Source organism: Pinus tabuliformis, chromosome 7, assembly GCF_031772625.1.
Source record: "Pinus tabuliformis cultivar Carrire ecotype Pingquan chromosome 7, CPIR1, whole genome shotgun sequence".
NCBI classification, from domain to species: Eukaryota; Viridiplantae; Streptophyta; class Pinopsida; order Pinales; family Pinaceae; genus Pinus; species Pinus tabuliformis.
The window spans coordinates 1,911,385,951-1,911,412,799 of NC_142293.1; the positions used below are offsets into that span (position 1 = coordinate 1,911,385,951).

Below are 26,849 nucleotides of genomic sequence, written 5' to 3' on the forward strand. Positions count from 1 at the left end.
ACGCACACATCCTTATACTTGGGTAGGGTCTTGAAATGCACCCTAGGAGGTTGATGTAGCGAAAAGAAAAAGAAAGAGCATATGAGGGCCACAGAAAAACTAAAGAAAAATCAAAATGCAAAAGATGTTTGGGACTTACATATTAGCATGTGGGCAAAAGCCAAGGATGAGCTCTAGCTCTATCATGTGCCATCACCTGTTTCTTGAGCCAATGTTGTCCTATCGCATAAAAGACAAGCAACCCTTACATGTCCCAACCCTTGATGGGTGATGAATTGCCCCATTGTAAAGGGGGTAATAACTGATATACATCATGTAAATCGAGCTCTCATTCCTCGAGCTACAAGCAATAATACAAGGAAAAATCAATAAAAAGTAAAAGGCAATATAGAGAGGCGGAAAAACAAAGGCGTTTAAGAGACCGTAGTATAGAACAAATCAGAGTTTTAAAAGATGAGAAGGATACTAAGGATAAAGTCCCTATCGCATAGAAGACAAGCAACCCTTGCATGTCCCAACCCTTGATGGGTGATGCACTGCCCCATCGTAAAGGGGGTAATAACTGCTATACATCGTGCAAAGCAAGCTCTCATTCCTTGAGCTATGAGCAGTAATACAAGGAAAAATCAATAAAAAGTAAAAGGCAATATAGAGGGGCGGAAAAACAAAGGCGTTTAGGAGACCTTAATATAGAACAAATCAAAGTTTTAAAAGATGAGAAGGATACTAAGGATAAAGTCAACAATTCAGAAAATGAAGAACTTTCACGTCTAAAGAATCATAATCAAAATCTACTTACACAAATAAAGAAGCTTAAGAATGATAGGAAGTCGTTACAAGATAAATTAGAGCATCTTATTCAAGAAGAAGCATCGAAGTCTTCATAGATGATATTCTAATTTGAAGAAAAAGGAACGAATACTGATTGGTGAAAATTACAACTCAAGTAGAGGATAAACTAGTTGAAGTGAAGACGTACTCAGATGTTGCCGTTCAAACAACAAAAATTTCAAGTGATGATTCCATAATTAATCAAGTGACCTCTATACCTAAAAGAAATTCTATACCTCCAATCAATGTTGCACAAAGCGCCCCCCCGCCCCCCCAGGTTCCAAGCCCGGAAGCGCGTCTCGTGCGGAAGCGCCTAGGAAGCTTCACCGGAAGTGCGCTTCTGAATTTTTTTGCCACTTCCTGGACTTTTCGGAAGCGTGGCTCGGAAGCGCGCTTCGTACAACGCTTCGACAGTACGAAGTGTGGCACTTCAGTACGCTTCCGTATGATTCCAGAAAAGCGCCGCACTGTTTGGAAAATCGTTTTTTTTTTCAATTTTTTTTTATAATTTTAGGTGAGTTTGCTTGTTGGGGGTGGGTCCACCTTGGGTTAGGGTGAGGAATGAAGGCAAAAAAAATATAAATATAGCAGATGCTCCTTCATGGTAATGTTAAATTCTTAAAGTAAAAGTGACATTCTCCTTTATTTTTCATTTTCATCCTTTTACTTAAATTTTTAACATTACCATGAAATGACTCGGGATGTTTGAGAGTGGTTCCAGCCTCATTGGACTTCATATGGAGAAAATAAAATTTCATATCCTATTTAAAATTCAGCAGACTTAACAGTTTTCAGGAATTCACGATCAATGGGATTGTGGCATTTCATTAGATTATATCAAGTATGAAGGTATGCGATTAGCATTTAATCAAGAGCACCAAGCCCTATATGTACCCTAGTGTTGGTGGTGTTAATTGTTCAACTCCTTTGTCACGCGGCGCACCCTTAGCAAAAAATTACCTTTCAATCAAGTCAAAATCATCGATCAAGTATGTTAAGCTTTTTCTACCATATTTTGAGTCTTGAATTAGGTAGTTTGATCAAAATTGGGCAATGTTGACTGATATCCCTAGACAATCGAGGTAGAGGCAAAGGCTAGACAAAAGGAGAAGAATCTAGATTCTAGATGGTTGATGCTCGAATAATTAATCATTAATGTACAATGGATGTTATATCTATCTTGATTTATGCAAAAATATGCATGTTTTCATGTCTGCTACAACTAATTTGGTATTTGGGATGTTTTTTTTTGAGTATAAATGCAAAAATATATATATATATATATATATATATAGCAGACGCTTCGCTTCCTAGATTTTTTGAAAATGACGCTTCCGCTTTCCCGCTTCCAAAAAACGTCCCCGCTTCGTGTAGGAATTTACAGGGTAAGTTCCTCAGAAAGAATACCAAAAGGACACCGCTCACAACCAGATCTCAAATCAATACACCAGTATTTTTGACGTGGTTAAAACCCTCAAAGTGCAAGGAGGGAAACAGTCCACGGCCTGTCCCAACGTGGGTACTACAGGCAATTTTTTAATCAAAGAATGAAAATTTACATAAGCTTCTCTCATGCACGGATTACCCGAACAATGACCCTCCATGCGCTTTAAATAGAACTCATGGACCAATTGGGTGTCAAGCCACGGATCAAGTGTCGGTAATACCGAGGTGAGAGTGAACCGTCGGATCACTACATATCGTGACCGTCGGATTGTAAGTTACAAAATGTACAACGGTAAAGAAACACACTTTACCTAACTCTAACCTAACTCTATACTAGACCAAGTTGAACTTAACTATATCCTATGTGTCGGAATATCCTAACATCCCCCTTAAGAACAACTTGGGATAGGATTGAAGGATTTACAAATATGACACAATAGGAGAAGGAAGGAGGCACTAGAGCCTATCCCCTTAGTGACAACTTCCTGAACTCCAAGCATATATCGAAGTTTAGTGAACTTCGCCTCTGTGAGAGCCTTTGTGAAGATGTCTACAACCTGATCATCTGTTGGACAATATTGCACTTCAAGAACATGGTCATGAATGAGCTTTCTGATGAAGTGCATGTGTAGTTCAATGTGTTTGCTGCGCTGATGCTGGACTGGATCTTTGCATAGCTGAATGGCACTTTGATTATCACACCAAAGTGTGGTTGGATGCTGCTGCTCAAAGCCAAACTCTGATAGGATCTGACGAAGCCACAAGGCTTCCTTACTAGCTTCCACGGCACCACGATACTCTGCTTCTGCTGACGAAAGAGAAATGGCAGCCTGTTTCTTACAAGCCCATGTAATAGGTCCTGAACCAAGAGTGAAGACATAACCGGCAGTAGACTTCCGATCATCAGGGTCACCAGCCCAATCAGAATCAGTGAAACCAACTAACAGAGGAGCTGCTTTGGCACTGTAATGAATCCCAAACTGTACTGTACCTCGAACATAACGAAGTATTCTTTTAGCTGCTTTCCAATGACTTTCACGGGGGTTTTGCATAAAACGAGCAACAAGGCCAACAGCAAAGGAAAGATCAGGACGAGTATGGGTTAAATACAAGAGTTTTCCGACAAGTTGACGGTATAAGGTAGCATCAACTTCAGGAGAAGTACAAGAGACTGAAAGTTTGACTCCAGACTGAAAGGGAGAAGGGGCTGGCTTACAGTCTTCCATGTGAAAATGACGAAGAATATCACAAGCATACTTGGACTGGGAAAGGAAAATACCCTCTTGGGATTGCAAGACTTGAAGACCGAGAAAATAGTGTAAGTGTCCTAAGTCTGTCATTTCAAATTTCTTTTTAAGGCTGGACTTCACATGGTTTATAAGGTTGGGATCACTACCAGTAAGAATAAGATCATCAACATAAAGAACAAGGATGATAAGAGAGTTGCCCACTTTCTTGGTGTAGACAGTATTGTCAGAATGACACCTAGAAAAGCCAGATTCTAAAAGAAAGCTATCCATTTTGGCATACCAAGCCCGAGGAGCTTGCTTGAGGCCATAAAGGGATTTCTTAAGTCGACAAACAAGGCTGGAGTCTGTTTGTATGAAGCCAATGGGTTGTTCCATATAGATTTCTTCCTGCAAGTCCCCATGCAAGAAGGCAGATTTAACATCCATCTGATGGACTTCCCATTTTAAAGAGGCAGCAAGGGAAAGAACAAGGCGGATAGAGTTCATTTTGGCAACAGGGGAGAAGGTTTCAGTGTAGTCAATGCCTTCAACCTGTGAAAAGCCCTTAGCAACGAGACGAGCTTTATGTTTATCAACTTTCCCATCTGGTCCATACTTGGTTCTGTAAACCCATTTACATCTAACAAGTTTGCGTCCCTTTGGTAGAGGAACAAGATCCCATGTATCATTTGTCATCAATGAATGATATTCTTCATTCATAGCTGCTTCCCAATGTGGATGGCCTGAAGCTTCTGCAAAAGTGTCAGGATCATGATTTACTGGAGCTTGAGCCAGTAAAGAAGAGGCTCTTTCAAACTGAGAACGTGTACGTCGCTGATCTGTAGGATCACCGGCAAGATCACCTGCTGCATCCCGAGTAGCACGGACCCATCTTGGAAGTTGAGGATCCTGAGAAGGTGGGGGAGGATTATCATCCTCGCTTTCATCATCTGAAGAAGAAATGTTTTCAAAGGTAGAAGAGATAGGAAGAGGTGGCACATCCGCCGGACTAGGCTCGCAGGCCGATTTATTTTCATCAAATTTTACATCTCTTCTAATGATAACATTTTTGGACTTAAATGGAATAAGTCTATAACCTTTTACATCTTCAGAATATCCAACAAAAGTACATTTCTCACTCTTAGGTTCTAAAGCTTTATGCTTTTCATCTGGAATATGGGCCCATGCTTCACTTCCAAACACACGAAAGTGACTTACATCTGGTTTAATGGAACTCCAAGCTTCTTCTGGAGTGATATTCTCTAGAACCTTAGTAGGAGTGCGATTGATTATATAATTTGCACAATTAATTGCTTCGGCCCAAAAACTAAGACTGAGTCCTTTAGATTGCAGCATACAATTAGCCATTTCCTTTAAGGTGCGATTTTTCCTTTCAGCTACACCATTTTGTTGTGGAGTGTATGGAACAGTATGTTGCATTTGAATTCCATTTTCGGTGCAAAAGTTGATGAATGTGTTTTTAACATATTCTCCACCATTATCAGTTCTTAGCTTAAGAATTTGATGTCCAGATTGTTTTTCAACAAAGGCTTTGAAGGCCAAAAAAGTGTTAAATACTTCGCTCTTGAGTTTTAAAAAGTATACCCAAGTGCGTCTGGAGAAATCATCAATGAAAGTTAAGAAGTACTTGCAGCCAGAGAATGAAGCAACAGGAAGAGGACCACATAAATCACTGTGCACAAGCTGTAAAGGGGCTGAGGCGTGCCAAGAGGCACGTTTGTCAAAACTGTCCCGATGATGTTTTCCGAGTACACATCCGGAACAAACACCATCTCTGCAAGATACCATAGGAAGACCTGTCACCATGTTTTCTTTACATAGATGCTGAAGGGAGCGATAGTTTAAGTGACCAAATCGCTCATGCCAAAGTTTGCTCACTTCATCATTATGAGCAACAAATACTGAGGGAAGATTTGATGACCCAAAGTTGTGAAACTTATACAACCTTTTGGAATCATCAGCAAGACCAGTAGCTAGAATCTGTTTAGGATCTTTTAGATCCTTGATTACAACATCATGAGGTGAAAATTCAACAATTTTACCTTCACCTGAATGAGTTATCTGATAGACAGATAGAAGGTTGCAGGATAAGGTTGGAACACATAATACATCATTAAACTGACCATTGTCTAGATGAACAGTTCCAGTCCCTACAACATTAAGAGATCTATCATCACCAATATATATATTTTTGGTGTTACAATCATTTAAAGAAGAAAACATGGCTTGGTTTTTGGCCATGTGACAAGAGGCTCCAGAATCAATGAGCCACTCATGAGAATGAGAAGAAGAAGAAGATACATTTAATGCATAACCAGACTGAGATGATTGATAATGACATGCAGAAAGTGCCATTCCGGAAGTTGAAGTTGAAGTAGGCTCCACATGGATGTTATGTTTCTTCATTGCGGCTTCCAAGGCTTCCATCTTCTTAAAGCATTTAGATTCTAAGTGGCCATCTCGATTACAAAAGTTACAATGTCTATCAGTCTTCTTCCATTTGTTTTTATTGGTCTTATCATTTTGCTGAAATGGTTTAGGACCATTCTTTTGAGGATATGACTTTTTAGGATTCTTTGAATTTGGTTGCTGCTGGGCGGCTAACGCTTTCGTGGAAGAGTTTCCAAGATTAAGAAGACCAAGGTGTAAGAGTTTTTCTTGTTCTCTTATTAAGGAATCACAAAAGGAGTCAAAGGAAGGGGCCTTGTATTCTTGTCCTTGACAAATGAAAGCTTCCCTTGTAGAATGGAAAGTGGAAACAAATACAGAGTAGGCTGGTCCCAACTTAGTAAGGATGGAATAAATAAGGTTACCATCTTCTTTCTTAACTTTAACACCTTCCAAGAGATATCTAAGGGTCTTGAATTTGGACAAGAAATCTTCAATGCAAGAAAAATTATTAGGATCCAAAGTAAGCAGCTCATTTTCAAGTTGATGGGCTCTAATTTCATTTTTAATCCCAAAAACTTTAGCAAGTTTTTCTAATGCTTCATGAGGAGTCTCAAGTTCTGCAATGTGGAATCTAAGATCAGGAGAAATAGACATCCCTATCAAACCACGTGCTTGATCTTGTGTATTTTCCCATTTTGCCGCCTTGTCTTCATCTTTTGGTTTCTTCTCTTGGTCTGTGGCTATTCTGTAGAGACCTTTACTTCTAAGTAAATCTTCCATGTAGGCTACCCATTGGAAGTAGTTAGTGCTGTCAAGAATGATTTGGCATGGACTTTTCATTTTAAAAAAAAGCTGAAGCTGAAGATGCTGAAAGTAAGTGTTCCAATGGATAGATCTCGAAAAAATAGGCGGTTTTAAAAAAAAACGGCTCTGAAAAAGGCTTCCGGATGAAGAAGTTATGGCTTTTTGAAAAAAAATTGTTGACGTTGCCGGCAAAGTGCGCGAATGTGCGGGAATGAAAAAATCCGCCCCCACAAAATGGAGACTTGAACCCAAGACCTCTACTCTCTTAAAATAGCTTTGAACCAATTGATCTATACAAAAAATTTGAGAGAGAGAGAGAGAGAGAGAGAGAGAGAGAGGGGGGGGGGGGGCTTGGTTTGCGTGCTTGCCTTGAGAAAGCTCTTTTTCCCTACAAAACACAAAACACAAAACCCAACACGAATATGCAAAGAAAAACGAACCTTGCGGCTCGAAGTTAGCTTTAGCCAAAAAACTAGAAATTAAAAAAAAAAATCTCAAGGTTAGCTTTAGCCGAAAAACTAAATATTTTTCTCAATGTTTCTGATTTTCCGAGATCACACTAAGGTGCAGGGAAAAGAGCATACGCATGAGAAAAATCCTTCCTTTCTGTTTCTGATTTGCCCAGATCGCACAGAGTCGCAGGGCAAAGAGCATACGCAGAAATGAAAGGTATAGATCCGGTTAAAAAAAAAGCTAAATAAACGGAGACCGAAATAAGCAGAGAGAAAATAACAGTAAACTGCAAAAAAAACACTGTATACCTCCCGATCTGAAAAATGACGCAGCTAGGGCTACCGGAAACCTTTTCGCATGAAACGAAAGGGGTTCCTCACTGGAACAGATGCTCCGAACGCAACAGAGCAGTCCTCTCGGCCCGAAAGCAGTCAGAAACAACAGATCTAGGAAACGACAACCGCATGCAGTTCTACCGGCTTCAGATTTGGATCACCAACGGACGCGGCCCTCAAATAGTCCGATTCCATGTAGGAATTTACAGGGTAAGTTCCTCAGAAAGAATACCAAAAGGACACCGCTCACAACCAGATCTCAAATCAATACACCAGTATTTTTGACGTGGTTAAAACCCTCAAAGTGCAAGGAGGGAAACAGTCCACGGCCTGTCCCAACGTGGGTACTACAGGCAATTTATTAATCAAAGAATGAAAATTTACATAAGCTTCTCTCATGCACGGATTACCCGAACAATGACCCTCCATGCGCTTTAAATAGAACTCATGGACCAATTGGGTGTCAAGCCACGGATCAAGTGTCGGTAATACCGAGGTGAGAGTGAACCGTCGGATCACTACATATCGTGACCGTCGGATTGTAAGTTACAAAATGTACAACGGTAAAGAAACACACTTTACCTAACTCTAACCTAACTCTATACTAGACCAAGTTGAACTTAACTATATCCTATGTGTCGGAATATCCTAACACTTCGTGCAACATTGCTTCCAATAACCCAAGAAATCACCACAAACATATTAAGGCGAGATCAAATCATAAGAACTCCTTGTCGACATCAAAATCACAAGAGTAGACATCTCAATTAGTTTGCTTATCTGTATCACTCAGAGCAGAAACAACAGACTACTGTTCTGAAGAATAATGATGTTGGCGCAATCCAGTCTGACGATAACAATTTATCCCAGGTATCAGTATCACATAATTGCAATGTTCCACAAAAAATTAATTTAGGGTGGTCAAATCCTTTTTTAGTTCGACAATTTTATTTATCACTCAGAGGATCCTATCATCTTGTATCATCGAAGATGACAACTCAAATTTCTAAAAGTTGCAAATAAATAACAAGACAAAGAAGACATGTCTTGTCAGCGATAAGCATTGAGGACAAAGCTTTCTCAAGAAAAAGGCAATGTTATGAATAAAATATGTATATAAATAATATAAATATTAATAAGCATGAATAATGGTTAATTAACTAATAATTATTATTGAAGAGGCATGTCTCTAAGGACATGACCATTCGTGAAGGGGTACTTGCCTAGATATATATACGGGGCCCTCATTTGTAACGATCATCACATCTCATATCTTTTGTACATTCTTCTATAAATACATTATCCTATCATGAATATTTGTATATTTTAGATCTTCTCAGTATTTAACTTAAGTACGAACTCTATTTGTTACAAGGGGGCTCTCTCATCAGACTCAAGAAAGTCGACATCCCGTCACTAAGTAGTAGCCTATATCTTTAAGCTCACAATGCTAGATTTAGAATGAAAGGGATAATAAAGAGGGTTGAGGATGGTATGTCAACACTATAATAAAGATTGCAATTTTCTCAGATTAGAGGCCTGTCCATTGTGAACGAGTCTTAAAGAGCATAGCACAATAGCTTAAACTGTAAGGTGGAAGAAAATAGAAAGACATAGGATCTCAGGCATAACAATGAGTAAGGAACTCTTTGCTTGCTTGTGATGAAGAAAGGGTGAATTGTTGGGTGTAAGTTTGTAACAAATGAAGCCAACAATAAACAACTGCAAAGATAATAATTCAATGTATTCCATGTATGATATAATATTTTGGCTAATTAACTTAATGGGTGTGACAACTTATAAATCCATGTGAATTTTAAAATTGAGGGTACAAATTATTAGCTTTCAACTAAATTTATATTTTTACACCCATGAGGTTTCTAAAATTGGATTTTGACTTTATGGAATGGATCACAGAAGTGAAATCTCACGATGCAAATCAACAACGATATTTACTTTATTTTGTTCACAACAGTTCATCGAAGAATTAAACATTGCAAGAAAATCCTTCGATGAAGAAATACTGGCGACATTCAAGCTTCTATACCATTTTCAAACATCTCCCTCTAGAGACATCATGCTTGCCCATATTCATGAGAACATTCTCGTCGAAAATTTTAAGTTGATGCATAAGACTATGAAAATCTTGGAAATGTTGAGAAAAAAATTCTTCTTCATTTCCTCTAAGCTTTGGAAGGATGTTATCATATTTATCTCTATCAGGGAATGGATTTGTAAAACCTGGTACATTTGAAAAAACAAAAGTAGCATTCCTTGCAACTGGTAGTGAAGCAAATGAGCTTGCCATTATAATACAATGAAGACACAACACAACCACCAAAGGGTCGAGTCACCAGGTGACCCTTTTTCACCTTCAATAACTATATATGAACTTGCATAACTTCCTTGGGAAAAATTTGCAATTCCTTTCCTCCTCGGCAACAACGCCAATTTGATGTTGTTCCTTGAGATGTTCTTGTTTATTCAGGGACTATGCAAAGGCGTCATAGACTCACCTTTGGCCTCAAGCTAGCTCTTAGGCGACAAGAGGTTTCCTCATCAGATTCAATAAAACTGGATGCCTATTGTCACTAAGTAGCAACCTATAACTTTAAGCTCACAGTGGCAGATTTAGAATGAAAGGGATATTAAATGGGGTTGAGGATGATCTCACAACATACTAGTATAAAAGATTTCAAATCTTTCAGGTCAGAGCCCTATCCATTATGCATGGAGCTTCAAAGCACATATCACACTAGCTTAAAGTGAAATGCAGAAGAAAATAGAGACAAAAGGTCTGAGGAATAATAACCAATGAGGAATTCTTTGTTGGACTGTTATGAAGAAAGGGCGAGTTGCTGGGCATAAGAAATGAATGTAACAACAAACAAAAGCAGGGACTAAGCATAATATGTGAATTCAGCTAAGACTTGTTTATATATATATATATATATATATATAAAGGAGTAGAAACTGACTTTTAATCCTTTAGTCATGCTTTGTATATTTTATAAATATTTCAAACAACCCATAAATTAGAACATCTAAAACACATAATGGCTTTGTAAATCTTTGAATATGTAAGGACCCTGGCTTGAAAGTTTCACTAATAACATTCATATGTAGAAGAGTAGGGTTGAAAATTTAAAGAAGTTCAAACCAAAGTTACCAGGATTCAGATTTGGATATGGATCCAAATTCGCTAGATTTTTGAAAATCTAAGATCTTGATATGACAATGATACGTCAAGTACAAAAAATATAATAATATTTTTAAAATTAAAAAAACAATTTTAGTGTTCAAAAATCAAATCCATTTATAAATCACTACATTCAGAACTAAAACTATTAGATATATTATAAATATGAAGATTGAAACACTGAAATGATACATCCTCCTCCATACAAAAACATAATATCATAAATGATAATAGTAAGTACAAAAATGAGTGTTTCATCCATTATCACTCTACTAATATCATAATGTGTAGTAGGTTTAACTACATATCCTCAAATGGATCTACATTCTCTTCTGCATATTGCAACTCTACATCATGAATAGCTGATGAGGCATCCTATAATGTAGTAAGTTGCATCATTAGGCTGGACTGGTGGTGGAACAATATCCTCAAGTAGGTTGAGGTGAGTCATGGCATTCAATGTCAAGTTCCAGTCAGAGATCTCAGGTTCCACATCCCACATCCTGCTCAACCCTTTTTTATACTTTGGTTCAACATGTGATAAAAGACGGAGGCTGGAATGAACATACACAAGATCCTCAACCTTTGCTGCTCTCACCCTGTTTTACTTCATTGAATGGATGAAGCCATATGTACTCCAATTCCTCTCAGCCGATGAGGAGTTGGCAAGTTGTGATAACAACCTAGTCGCTAGAGTCGAGAGATGAATGTTATCCCCACCATGGAAGTGCCACCAAGTAATAGGATCAAGATTCCCTTGATCATCCATAGCTACCGGATTTGAAAAATTACCAATAGATTGTACAAATCCTCAAAATATTGACGTATTTCCATTGCAATTCCCACATCTCTATACATTTTCCTCAAAGTTGTCTTGTCTCTTTGTACCACTTCGGAATCTTTGTTTGGCGTTGTTCTATCAGGTAAAGAAAAAAATTGGAATGATAATATTTCAGGTGCAATGCATACAACAAAAGGTGTAATGATGTTGACATTTTGTTCCACTTTTCGGTAACTATGCCCTTTACTAAATAATAAAATGTTTCAAAATGGTCATTTTCACTTTCCTTGATAATTTTCCTTGTCATCTCCAAGATACTATCAATGTTTTCATAAAATTACCCCAAGCAAGGTGTATCTGTGTCAATTGTTCTGATCAAGGTCAGGATTGGTTTAGTAAACCGTAGAAGGTATTCGACCTTGCCCCACCATGCATCATCAAGAATGATGGACTTGATTTTTTGCCCTCTATCAGAAGTGGAAGTCCATGATTCCCAAATAGGTCAATGACCATTGCTAGTAAGGCTTGTCTCACCTTGACAAGCCTCTTTATGATAAGAGTGTGGGAGGCAAAACGATTTCCATCAACCTACAAGGTTCAAAAAGTCAAATCTCAAGTGAGAAATCATATATAAAGTTGTAATAAAATTAAGAATTTCAAATATAAATAATATTGATTAAAAAAGAGTACCTTCAATAGCCCAACTTTGCAAAACTTTGATATATGGTCTAGGACATTTAATGATTGGTTATGAATATTTGAATTTCTTTCGCTGCTAGATATATTTCATTAATTCACTCAATCTTACCAATCTTGGCAAGCATAAGGTTCAATGAATGTGCTGCATATGGAGTCCAAAATATATGATCATATCGACCCTCCACAATTAAACCTGCAACTTTACAAACTTGTGCGTTGTTTATAATGAGTTGTACAACATTATGTGGCCCCACACTTTCTATAGCACCAATAAGAATTGTGGATATGAAGGATGCATTTTTCTCCATTCCAATGCAATCAACATCCTTCAAAAACATTGCCCCTTGGGGGCATATTGCAATAACATTAATCAATGGGTGTTTTCTTTGGTCTCTCCATCCATTAGAAATGATGGACACCTTTATTTTTGCCCATGTATCCCAGATTGACTGTAGTTGTCTATCCACTGATTGTCTCTCTGATGCCAAAAAAGTAGTGCAGACCTTTTCATATCCAAGCTCTTATACCCTTTTGGCGCTTCATTAACCGCCTTAATAATTTGTTGCCAATAAGGGGAACACATCAAATTGAATGCTAGCCCATTTGCATAGATGCAACGAGCTACATGTTCATTGACCGCGTTTCTACTCTGATTATTGAAAGCTACTTCTAGAGGTCCTAGAGTGGGCCTTTTATTAGTTGTGGCAGTAGGCCTAGGTGGCAATGGAGGCCTAGTTGTAGAGCTTTGCATAAGGTGTTTTCCCTTAGCGAGTTTTTTATCAACAACTTGCAAAAATGCATAGAAATTAATTTTTGTAGGATTCAAAACTTGACCAGGTTTTCCATTTGCATCTTTTGGCTTGTTGCATACTTGCACCCATGTGTTAGTTTGGTATATGAGCCTTTTTTTTTTATATCTTGGTATTCGTTGCACTTCCATTTATATGAACCACCTATAGGATTTTTTCCAGTAATCTCAACTTATTGCCATAAATGAGTTTTTGTCTCTGTTTTGATGTTTTCCCTTTCACTTTGCTATGATGGTTCCATTTCTATAGGTTGTAGGCTGTGTGACTGCATATATGAGGTATGAAAAAACCTAAAATTCAAGCTATTATGAATATACTAAATTAAAAATTAAAGTACATAAAAATTAATTTAATTAAAATATAAAACATTTTATTAATAATTTAATGTGCATGCTTTGATTACATTTTCATTAATTTAATCAAAATAAAATTAAAAATTAATCATTACACAACCCAACATTAATTTACATTTAAGTTAAGCTACATTAATTAATTAACATTAAGCTTAAATTATTAATGTAGTTTAATAAGTTAATAGTAATTTATATGTTAATTTAAGTAACATTCGTTATATGTATCATCCCTCAGTCCCTGTATTTTTTTTCAACGCCCTAATGGGTGTGATTTAAATTTTAATTGATTTTACGAGTTTACAACAGAGAGAAGGGTGGCCGATTCCACCGACAGAGGGCCAACAATGCAACCTCGATGGATGGATGGACGCCTTGTATTCATTATAAGTATCGTCTCTCAGTCCCTGTATTTTTTTTTTTCAATGCTCTGTAGGTTTAAATTTTTAATTGATTATACAAGTTTACAATAGAGAGAAGGGTGGCTAATTACACGGACAAAGGGCCAACAATGCAGCCCCAATGGATGAATGGATGCCCTGTAATTTAAATAAAATGCTTTATGTAAGTGCCTACCCAAACAACTTATATAATCTAATAACTCTGACATGTAGTTCCTAAATGAGAGCTTTCCCAGGTCAGGGCCATGTGGTTTCGTGGTTTGATTTTGAAGCGTTACAACATGCCTCCATTTTGAAACATTTTGTTATAGTCCTCTGTTCATTGTAAAGGGTGTGGTCATTTTATTATTTTTGTAAAGTGTGCCTCCCTTCACTGTAACAGGGGTTGTGCAAATACGTGGTAAGGAATGTAGGGTTGGTTCTAAACACCACCAAAAATTTAAAATTATACTGTCGACGAATTCCAAACTTGAGTGGGGTCGTTGTTTCGCGAATCCTTGTCTTTTGCGTTGTTTCTATCTGAAATTGAGCAGGTGCGACCGACAAACTCATGGAATAAAGACAAACAGGGACCAATTTATCAAATTAACCACCAAAAAATCCTAAAACTAAAAACCACACTACAATTAAATTGAAATCGGTTGTATTTTACACGAGATCCATTTCCTAAATATGGGATCCATTTCCAGAATACAGGATTTGTTTCCAACAAATAAAGATCTGCCACATCGCCGTTTCTTGGACGAATCAAGGCGGATCCGAATCGGATCCATGGATCCTGGACCCCGATGTGCCAAATCGGTAACTTAGGTTTAAACAATAAAATAGAGAAGAACAAGGATGTACACCGATAGGATATGAATCCATGGTTGGGTATCTTGATTGAGAAATTTACAAGATAGCCCTTTGGGCTCCCTATTCAAAAAACAAGCCTCATGATGCCAAAAATAATCCCCTTTCCTTGAAGCTTTCAATTGCTACATAGAGCTCTTTGGATGTTGAGTGGTTTTTTGGAAATGCTCTAATTGTTTTAGCAAAATTAGTCTTGATGATAAACTTTCATTGATTTTTCATTAACGCTGTGAATTTTTATTTGCTCAAGACGTGAATCTGGAATTTCAAAACCACTATTTTTCTGTATGGGTGACAACATTCACTAACAACTTAACAATTTTATTTTTATTTTTATTTTCAATATCAATATATATATATATATATATATATATATATATATATATATTGTATTTTTTGTTTCTTTTAAATTTACTAGAATCTTGTACACTATTTTGTTGAATTTCAAGCATGCCTAATATGTTCTTTGTCCCCTTACTCATCTCAATCATATTTTTACTTTTCAACCAATGACCTTCCATTTAATAAAGAAAACTTTCTAACATTAAAATTCTAGAGATATGTGCCTTCATTCGATTATTTATGTGCATTTAAATTGACAACCTTAATTAATATCGGGGATGGCGGGAGGGTCCAAAAAGTAGGGCCATTGGTTTGAGTGTGTAGGCGATGTGGCAACATTTGGTTGGGCCCCTGGGGACAAATTATGAATCCATGTGAATATTAAAATGGAGGGTACAAATTATTATATTTCAAATCAATCCATATTTTTACACCCATGTGATTTTTGTAATTGGTTTTTGACTTTGTAAAATGGATAAGAAAAGTTAATGGGTAAAACGAATCTTTATTTTTTAAATAGATAATGGCATTATTTGTGTTTACTTATTGTTAATTTTAAAGATCTATTTAAAATAATAATAATAGTAATAAATTTTTATTTTATTTAATTTGGCTCTAAATAATTATCGGATTGGATATTAAAACAAGGACTTGGCAAAAATGGTTGGGCTCTAACCAAGAGATAATATTTAGGGAAAATTGCTTTAGGAGATAGATGGATATCAATGAATTTGCTAAACTTGTGTGAAGTCAAGAAATTTTGGTGGGCTCATTTTATGCTATATAACATCTCCCATGGTGACACTTTTTTGTTTTGGCTTTATTCCACCTCTTGATTTGCCATGAGTTATTCGTTGGAGCCCAAATAAGGTAGGTTTTTTTTTTGTTTTTTTTTGTTTTTGTTCCAAAGCTTTCTTTCTGCTCATATCTATTGGAAAATCATGAGACTTGTAGATTATAGATGATTTTCTTACTTATGAAGTTAGTTGGCCTTTTATTATTTCTTCAGTTCTTGTTCATCAAGCAATTACCAAAACAATGAAGATCACAAAGAGACAAAGTATACAAGATATAGGCTCTAAGCTAGGGCAAATTCCCTCCAAGGGGAAAGCCCAGAAGAAAACTTCTCTTCTTATAGAATCTTCTTACAATGAGACTTCCAAGACCCAAAGACCAAGGCCCAGAATCCTCCCAAGCCCCAAGTCAACCCCCAACAAGATCTCTCAAAAGTAGCTTCAAGACTTCGACCTTCTACAACTTTGCTCTTGAATTTCGGCCCTGCAACTGCTCCTTTGAATTTTGGCCTTGCAATATCAGCCTCCTGCAACTGGCAGCTTCACAAAAACCCTATTAGCTTCACCCCTGTGAATAGAAAGAGAGATAAGCCCAAGAAAACTTTGATTTCTTCCTTCCTTCGTCCTTCTAGCTATTTCTTCTCCTTCACTATTTTTTTTTGTTTTTTTAGAAGAAAAAAATTGAACTTTCATTCAATCAAGAGAACGTTTTACAATGACTTGTTTCCGTAACATTCAGCATAGCTAACTGGAATCTATTCAAATATCATCTCTACATCAGGCAAAAAACAAATGTCAAAGAGGAATGAAACTAATATCGAAACCCCTCCACATGAGAAGGGGATGAGTGAGTGCAACAAATATCACCTTCGCTGTTGCAGATCGAACTTATGGATGAGTGAGTGCAACAAATGAGTCGGGCTCCTTCCTTTATAGCCTTCTTAAGGGGTCTAATAGCTCTCTTTTAGGGGGGGCTTGTCCTTCACTGTGGCCAACTTGGTCTTGGAGGAATAAATGGCTTTTTCTTGACAAAAATTAATATTTTCCTTTGTTACAAAGAGGCCAAATGGGGCTACAATACATGACATAAATTCTTATTTGTCCTAGAAAGACCAAGAAGCACGAAGAACATGCTTTTGACCTAGACTTCAGCATGAAACCTATGCTTTGAATAAAATAATTTTTTTTTTCCTCTCTTTACACAAAAATATACAATATCATGATTAAAAAGGTTGTTATGAAGACCAGACCTAGTTACAATTTCTAACAGTATCATCTATCATTGTAGTCTCAGAAAAGCCTCCCTCATGGTCTAATAGCTATTGAACTCCAAGGGTTATGTACTGTGCTCATAAGAGGAGAAAGGTCCATGAAAATATGAAAGGAACCATGCATTTTCATGGCGGAGGGGGGAACGCAACACAAGGAAATTTGCATTAATTCTTAATCAATGCATGATTTCAAACCTTTGCCTCAAAATTTAACCAACATAGGGAACACAACACAAGGAGTTTGCATTAATTCTTAATTAATGTATCATTTCAAACCTATTCCTTCCAATTTGACCAGCACATGCCATGTTTTACTTGCCATGGTAATTTTCTATGTGAGCCCATGGCGATGAGTAATTATAGTTTTCCATGTTTTGTGACAGGAATACAATAGTTGTCAAGTGCCATTTGAGCAACATTTATGAATTATTAAATCAATATCGAGACCTATTGATAATTCAGGTAAACTCCCCAATCATAATAGGCTACACCCCACATATGCATTAGAGCACATTGCATATGTACAGATCACACTATTAGTGCACATATTTCTCCTTTCACACTCAATAGTTTCGTTCACCTCAATTATATTTGAGATATGAGAGAGTGAAAGGACAACAATTTCCATAATAAATGTGGTATAATTTTTTTTACACTATTGCAAGTTATAGGCAATTATTAATGCATTCACATTCTAACATCCTCTCCTCCTTAACGATTACTAGACGGTTAGAATCATAGGAGGAAGATGTCATTAACTAACATTCCCCCTTGACAACAACTTCTTGCATCCCTAATAACTTACGAAGTCAGAAAAGTTTTGCCAATATGATGGTTTGGTGAAGATATTCAGAACTTGCTATCCAATAGGACAATTCTTTTTGAGACAAAACACCATAAGCTACCATATATCAAATAAGTATCTATGTGTTTGGTTTGGGAGTGACGTGACAACCCAAATTGCTTATCCTTATGTACGCAATGTAAACCATTTTATAAATTAAAAATATTGAGAGAGGGACAAAGATTCCATTGCTTGAGGTAGGGGATTGCTCGAGGGAATTGACAATTTAAACATCAGTCCTTGGTTGGTTGAGGAGGTTACTTGCTTGGGATGTTCAATGTTTTCTTGCTATAGGAAAACCTTAACTAGTTATGTCAACCCTAAAGGTTGGTTGGTGTGTTTTAATGGACTGGTTCCCAAAATTTAATGGCGCTGCAAGAGAAGTACGCAGACCCATGTTGCTAGTCTCTGTAGGTATCTCAGTGTCGTTGATGTATCTCATGAACACATGACTAGACATTTGCTTCACTGTCAACCAATTGAGCCAGTTTATGGTTGAACCGACCAGAGTGCATTGGGTTGTTGCTAAGCATGTGTTGAGCTATCTCAGGGGCACAACAAATTATGGGTTGTTGTATAGGAAGGTTGATGGAGTGAGTCTTCAGGGATTCACAGGTACAAATTGGGCAAGGGGTTAACCAGACAGGAAGAACACTTCAGGTTGTGCTTTTAGTGTTGGATCAACAATTGTTTCCTAGTTATCCGAAATGGAGATCAATGGCACTAAGCTCAGTTGAGACCGAGTATATGGCTTCCAGTTTGGCAGTGTGCGAGTCCATTTGGTTAAGGAAGCTACTTGTTGGGTTGTTTAGTTCCAAAATCATAAACTGTGATAATCAGAGCCGCATCAAGTTCTCTAAAATTCTAGTATTTCATGACCGCTCCAAGCACATCGAGATTCGGTACCACCATATTAGAGATTGTGTTCAGAGGTGTAAAGTCAGATTCCAGTATGTGCCTACAGTGGAGCATACAAAAAATATCTTAACCAATACATTGGCAATGAGCCGTTTTGTCTACTCTAGAGATAAATTGGGTGTAGTACAAAACACCTTCCTCTCTAAGAGGGAGTGTTAATTGGAGTTAGAGATGGAAGGGTTCTGCTAAAGTTAGAAGTGTGCTAAATTGGTGAAGGGACCCATAAGGGAAGCTAAGGCACAATTTACTTTTTCTTAATTTTGAGTTAGGAAAATTCTAATCTAATTTTCCTGTAGTCAAAAATAGAATCGATCTTAGTCGTCCATGTTGGAGAATGTAGTAGGGCACCTATAAAAACAAATTCTTCTCAATCTTAATAATTACTTGTGAACTTCAGTGATTTGCTTATGATTCTTTATTAGATCTTTTCATCAGACAATTATCAAGAGCAAAAACAATAAAGACAATGAACACAAGAAGTAGGCTCCAAGCCAGGGCAAAACCCCTCCAAGGGGAAAACCCAAAAAAAATCCCTCTTATAGAATCGGCTTCAAAGGAAAAAATCAAGACCCAAAACCCTAGACCAAGTCCTCCAAGCACTAAGTCAGCCCTTCAAAAATCTCTTCCAAACAAGTCAAAGTTTGACGAAGTCAACAAAGGTCAAACCTCTTCAAATCTACTTTAGTTCAGAATTTTGGCCTTTTACTTCAGATCTGCAACTGCGGTCCCTTGGAATAGCAGAATCCCTGCTTTCTAGCATATGTCAATCCTTCAAGAAGTCTTCCTTCAAACAAGTCAATGTCTGCAAACTTCAAAGTCAACGAGAGTCAAACTAGGTCAAATCAGAGTATTTGGCTCTCCTACAGTTTGGACCTGCAATTCTCGGCCTCCCAGAAGCTGCAGAAACCCTAACCTTCGCTCATGTGAGAGAATAAGGCTCAAAAACAGATTTTTCCTTCTTGCTTTCTTCTTCTTGGCTTCTTCTTGCTTCCTTGACCTTCGCTTTTGGTTCCTTCTTGTTCCTTGCTTCAGATTGAACTTCTTGCTTGAGCGATCGAATTGGTGACTAAAGAGGTTGACGCTGCTTCTATTTATACACATTTGTGGAGGTTGAATTGTTGATTTTCTAAGTCACCTGCTAGAATAGGGTTTTTCTTTACCTGATAACTACTTCAATGATCAATTAAACACTAGTTTTCGCATAGCATTAGATTCCATATCATTTAGGCAGTTATACAAAAAAACATCGAGTAAAATACATGAAAGAGCAGTAAAATAACCATGAAACAATAAGACAAGAGACAGAGAAATTAGGCATGCGGCCAGGGAAAACCCACAAGGGGAAAACCCAGAAAAGGTTCTTCCTTATGAGAGGGAGAGTTTCCAGATTCATCTATACATCAAAATTTAACAATAGCAGAATAATAACCAAACCGGAAACCAAAATCATGATGAAGTCCCTGAAATTTCGGCACTACCTAGAATTTCGGCCTGCTGAAATTTCGGTAGCCTCCTAAAAATTCGGCCCGCCTATAATTGCGCTGGATCAGAGATGCATGAGGCCATGTTGGTATGTGCAAATGAGGAGAAATGATCTCTTTTATATAGCTTTCAAGTGGGGGTCAAAATGGGTGCCACATAGGGGCCCATCCGACCTAATAAATTTGGAGGCAACTTTTAAAAATTCAAATTTCCATTTATTTTTCAAAATGAAAATACCGTCCATGGCTACTATATTTTCCAACACGAATAGCCTCTTCTAGGCTGACTTGGCACTAGCTGACTTGTGCTAGGAGGCTTATTTTGACTTTCTAGACTCAAAATAAATTCTTTTACAAAATAAAACTTGTCCAATAAGGACTTGACTCTCTTGACTTGTGACAATAATTCTAAGGACATGACAAACCCTAGAAGCATGAAGAACATTCTTAACCTAGATGACCAATCAAAAGAAGCACGAAACCCATGCTTGAAAATAATAATTTTTCTTTCTTCTTTTGTTTGCTACATAAGATGTATGTAATGACATGAGTGCAATGACAGTTAAGAAGACTGAAACTAGTTACATTTTCCAACAGTCCATGAGTTTTAATCTCGGCCGTTTGTGGAAAGTGGAAGGCCAAGTCGATTTTACAAGGAGGGAAAGGGCACAGTTTTAACATATGATTATGCGCTAGAGACTTGTGTGTTTCAACTCAGCAAACAAGGGTTTCCAGATCAGCGCATTGGGGCAGGAAGAGAGGCCGAATAGCATCCGCGAATTCTTCAGCCATCTTACTTCATATCCAGGGCTGAGTTAGCCTTGCACAGGAGGGCTGAGTTAGACTGTAATAGGTGCACAGACAGGAGGGCCAAGTTAGCCAGTAACACCTGCAGTGACAAGGAGGGCTCGATTGTGCTATGACAGATGCGTAACAGCTGTGCAGACTGGGAGGCCGAGTTGGATAAGAGTGCACAGACGGGTGTGTGGGCTGAGTTAGCTTTGTGCAGGAGGGCTGAGGTAGACTGTAATAGCTGCACAGCCAGTAACAGCTGTGCAGACAAGGAGGGCCGAGTTCAGCTATGTCAGCTGCATAACAGCTGTGCAGACTGGGAGGCTGAGTTGGATAAGAGTGCGCAGATTGGTGTGTTGAGGGACACCGAATTGAAGGGAACTTTTTTCGGTCTGATTTGTAATAATTATTTGAGATCTTTGCTGAACAGACTAATAAAAACACACAAGTTGGCAGGTTTTCCCCAGTTTGGTTTCCCAGGGTAATTTCTTGTGTATTGCTTAATATGTGCTTGTGTCTTCATGAATTTATTTTCTGCTGCTATTATTTGTTATAATTCTCAGCATATTTAGTAAAAGTGTTTGGAGTTCAGTTTTCGATTTCCTTGTTACAGAATTTTTATTAAGTTAGCAGCTGGGTATTAGAAAACTAGCACTGAAGGCACATCTACAGCCCAGATAGGTGTCACGTCTGGAATACTAATAAACTAAATTATATAAAATGAAGGCTGTAAAAATGAAAAATACCCTACCCATAACACTAAAAAGCAAGGTGTATAATAATTATAAAACTCTAACAAAAGAACTAGTATAGATCTATCTTAACCCTGGATCTTTTAAGCACAGAAAATTGTATCTTTTATTTCTTTTGATGCCTCTCGATGCTTATTATATCCGAGATTAAGATGCAGCTATGCTGGTTCTAATATTTTTCAGCATCTTTATCTTTTTGACAACCTTATTTAATTATGAAAATGCTCTGCATTGCAGGTTGGACTTCAGTCACTTAATCTCGGAATCTGTCCCCACTTAAGTAAACTTGATATTGAAGCACCTCAGATGACAGTTTTGGAGCTGAAGGGATGTGGCATCCTCTCTCAAGCAACAATAAATTGCCCTCGGCTGTTGTCCCTGGATGCATCTTTTTGCAGGTAATCATGTTTATTCTCTTGTACTCTGCTGATAATAGTGATATTACCTGTTCATTCTATTTTTGTAATGAAGCCTATTTAGGGCTTATTTTCTGTATGTGAGATGGTGTTGTATTTAGTTTTCTTACAGCCGATACAACATAGTGAGTTTGCACTCTTGTTTTTCCATTATGCATAATGCAGCCAACTTCAGGATGATTGCTTGGTAGCTACAACAGCTTCCTGCCCCATGATTCAGTCATTAATTTTGATGTCTTGCCCATCCATTGGATCCAATGGCCTTTTTGCCTTGAGGCTACTTTCCAATTTGACACTGCTGGATTTATCATACACATTTTTGACAAATTTGCAACCTGTCTTTGAGAGTTGTACGCGATTAAAGGTAAATCTGAAATGGTTTCTTTTCTTTTACTTTGGCCCATTCAACTGTTTATAAAGGAATGCATCTGTAAAATTGGACATAATTAATTTTGTTGAACTTGGAATGTGCATCAGGTTTTGAAATTACAAGCCTGCAAGTACCTCATGGATACATCATTGGATGCTCTTCACAGAGGAGAGGCACTTCCAGATCTTTGTGAGTTGGATTTATCATATGGAAGTCTCAGCCAGTCGGCAATAGAAAAGCTCCTTGCCCGGTGTCCTCACCTGACTCACGTGAGTTTAAATGGCTGTACGAATATGCATGATCTTGATTGGGGGTTGGAGACTGCTGAGCTTTACAACCATATGGGCATGGGCAATGCTATTACTGTGCAAAGGGAACACACAGAAATACATGGCAAAAAAGAATTTGATTGGATGGACGAGGAGAGAATCCCAGACCGTTTACTTCAGAACCTCAACTGTGTGGGCTGCCCTAATATTAAGAAAGTTGCAATTCCTGATTCTGCCCTTTGCTTTCACCTATCTTCGCTCAACCTTTCTCTGTCATCCAATCTCAAGGATGTTGATTTAGCTTGTAGCAATCTTGTCTCGTTGAATTTGAGGTATGATTTTTATATGCTGTGAAAGTGGAGCATTTTCCCCCCTCAGATTTTTTGTTTATATAATTATATTTTTGGCGTCACCGTATGATGATGAGGTGTTCTTGTATGAAATGTCTACACGATACATTTGGGATTAACAGTACGATCTGGTTTTTGTGTCAGTAATTGCTCGGCTTTGGAGATTCTCAAGCTTAATTGTCCCCGACTAACAAGCTTGTTGCTTCAAGTATGGTTACAGATCAGTATTTCTTGTCATTTACATGCATTCAGTGTTTATAGCATGAGATGTTTACCAAAATAAATAGCTTTATGAGACCCCATGTGTTAACGATGTAAGGTTCTGCACCTCCATTTTTATGTTGTGAACATAATATTTTCCCCTTTACTTTCAGGCATGTGGAATTGAGGAACAGGAAGTTGAATCTGCCATTCAGTCCTGCAACTCACTTGAAACACTGGATGTTCGTTTTTGTCCCAAGGTTAGTAATCATGTAGAAGGTGTTCAACATAAAATGTTATACATTATTATATATTATTAGTTAGCTATGACCTATATTATTATGACTAATAGCCTTGTTTTGTAAAATAGATTTCTTCAACAGGCATTGCTAAGTTGCGTACGATATCTCCAGTGCTCAAACGCCTTTTCAGCAGTGTGTCAGTCTAGATTCTGGGCTATTACTGTGAACCATATGAACTTTCTATTGTGAGAGTTTATCTACTATTTTGATGGTACCATGTTTCGATAGTACAGTAGGAGATTTGAATCATCCATTTGTAATAGATTCCGTGTTAATTCCCTCATATATCACTCTCATAACCATGCTATTATGCACTGTCGTTGGATTTGCAAATACCCAATTTCTGTTTATAGTGGGGATTTGCAGATTGCATCTAACTTACAAGACTGGCATAATTATTTTATTGTTTTGAGTCTGCCCTTTTCGCTGGACACCCATGTCTAGATTAGTAGGGTTCTTTAATTGGTTTTCTCACAAAACGATTGTATTAAGTCTAGTGCCTTATCTGGTATGACTGTTCAGGACATCCTGCTTATTGCAAACCTTGTCCTTGTAATATTTTATGACAACATAGATGTGATTTTAGGTTGTTACTTCTAGAGAGCATTTCCGTTACGCATTTCAGTTTCATATATAATTTGGGTATGAGCCCAACCTTGTAAAGAAAGTCGCATTTAAAGGTTTTGGATGAAGAATTGAGAGGTTATGTTACGCCTCTACATATACTGAAGCACTGATTGCACTCGAAACATATTTTTCTTAGTTATCTCCGTATCTTTCTAGCGCTAAATAATTTTGAACAACTTGATTATCTGATAAAATAATGGATTATCGATATATTTCCTGTTATAACTATTTAATCTGTTCTTTGACTAGATTCTGTTAACTTCACATTACAAGTTACTCACCAGCCCCAAGAAAATTACCAACTCTTTTAACGTGTTATTTTTGTATTTGGCTTTTAAAATTTTGTAGCTTAAACGTGCTTGCAGAGACAGTAGTCATTTGAAAACAAATTTAACAGGCTTTGATTATGTTAATTTGTTAGTATTTTCAGTTTATATATGATTAGCACTCTATTATGGGCAGTACACTAAGAGTACTCGTCAGTTTAATAGAGAGGCGGCTCCTTTGGGTATTAGTTTATGATTTAACAAAAAATTGCGAGCTGATTCTTATAAAATGAACTGTTTAGACGATTAAACTAGAACTAGACCTAGACTGGACTTCTTTGCCTGCCTTCTCTCTTTTTCTCTTTTTTTCTCCATGCATGTACTTGCTGAAAACTTAAAAGGAGAAATTCCATCTACTGATTAGTTTGGGTTGTTGTGTTGTAAGAAGAAGTGAACGCTGGTGTTAACTTGTGATAAACCATCATTTATTATGTGATTCTATATTATTTGGCATCTCAGTCCACGTAGTTTCATCTAAAGAGGCATTATTAACTTTTTGAGGGTTAATCATATATATCCTTGTCTTCTTTTATATATATATATATCTTGCTAGGTCTTATTTGTGTTTTGATGCGAAGGTTCTCTAATGTGTACTCGGATGGCTTCTCACCTGATTGTGCTCCTGTACAAGTACAATTTGCGTCTGAACAAGATCTTCTATTTGCAATTTGCATGTAGTAGTGTTTTAATTTATATTGTAAAAACAGTTTTATTTTCTACGTGTTATACACACAAAATATATATTTTTAATGTTTGTCTTTTTTCTAAATGTATTTTTTTTAAAATTTTTAGTTGAAATTGAGAACCAACATTTTTGTTCTGCATCCAGTGAATCTTCATCATCTTAAATAGGATTATTCAGGCTTTGTGTTCTGCTGCATCCAGTGAATATTTATCATCTTAAATAGGATTATTCAGGTTTTATGATATGTAGGGAATGTTTTATCATCTTAAATAGGATACTTTAGGGTTTAAAGTCAGGTCAATAGCTAACAATTGGTCATGAAGAGAGCAGGTATGTGATAAAGTGATATTTCAATTTTAATTTGGGTGAGGGAGGATAATAATCTTCTTCTCGACTACTTGACTACTTGAGGGGTTGACTATGTTATTATGCATTTTAGTTATAAAAGTGATTTTAACCTTAAAAAATGAAACCGTGGCTTTTACTTGATGCATATTCACACCAATAAACTATAATAATGATATGGTGTTTACATCGTAAACTCTCTTGTATGACGACTTATCTTCTTTTGTCCATATAAATATGAGCATTGGGAAGATGATCTTGCAGATGGGAAAATCATTTGGTATCGGTGTCGATCATCACCGCCATTGTTATTGATGTGGTCCACCACTCCATCTGCATTCTCCTCTACTGATAAAGAGAGGTACTAAGGTACTGTTTTTGTTTTATAAATTGATAGAAGGACGTTTCTCCTGTTTCTCATGGTCGTCTAAGGATTATGCAGACTTTTCAAGGCCACCTCAAAAGAAATGGAAGATTGAAGGGTCGAAATAGGTAGGGATATATCCTTCTCTTATCTGTTGATAGTCTTTTGTTATAAGAGCAAGGATCTATACAAGTGTAGCCACAGTGACAACGAGGTTTGGTTGAAGATACAAGTACCTTGTGTTCCAACTTACATTTTGAAGCAAAGTTCAAATTGGAATTGCATTAATAAACCTAGTATAATTAGGATACATCAAAAAGCTCCATAAATTTTTGTACTTCCATTTTTGTAGCCACTGTGACAACGAAGTTTGGTTGAAGATACAAGTGCCGTTTGGTTGAAGATATAAGTGCCTTGTGTTCCAACTCACATTATGAAGCAAAGTTCAAATTGAAATTGCATTAAGAAACCTAGTATAATTTAGGATACATCAAAAAGCTCCATAAACTTTTATACTTTCATTTTCTCAAGACAGCAATTTTTGAACAATTTAAGGTTAGTCTTGTAATAGTAGTGTATTTTTTTAATAAAAGTATGAACAATTTGCATATTAAAACAATTTTCATTTAAGCCTACATATTTTATGTTATAAGTATTTTACATTATATAATTCAAAGTGAGGAAAATTATATATAAAATGACACACATATTTATTTATTTATTTATTTTATTTTTATGATGTGACATAACATTTTTTTCCATAAGTTTAAGTTTGTAGGTAAGGGGCACAAATTTTATG

General features: G+C 37.0%; 1 protein-coding gene across 2 annotated transcripts in view; it reads left to right on the plus strand.

Annotated features, from left to right (window-relative positions):
* The window catches only part of LOC149256134 (F-box/LRR-repeat protein 15-like), a 135,842-nt gene extending 111,509 nt beyond the window's left edge, over nt 1–24,333 (plus strand). For both annotated transcript variants that reach the window (XM_089460670.1, XM_089460669.1), the window contains 6 exons: nt 22,033–22,193; nt 22,377–22,575; nt 22,689–23,182; nt 23,345–23,408; nt 23,575–23,661; nt 23,772–24,333. In XM_089460670.1, the coding sequence (XP_089316796.1) occupies nt 22,033–22,193; nt 22,377–22,575; nt 22,689–23,182; nt 23,345–23,408; nt 23,575–23,661; nt 23,772–23,849 (1,083 nt within the window). In that variant the 3' untranslated portion in view covers nt 23,850–24,333. The remainder of the gene's footprint in view (nt 1–22,032; nt 22,194–22,376; nt 22,576–22,688; nt 23,183–23,344; nt 23,409–23,574; nt 23,662–23,771) is intronic.
* The last annotated feature ends 2,516 nt before the right edge of the window (nt 24,334–26,849 follow it).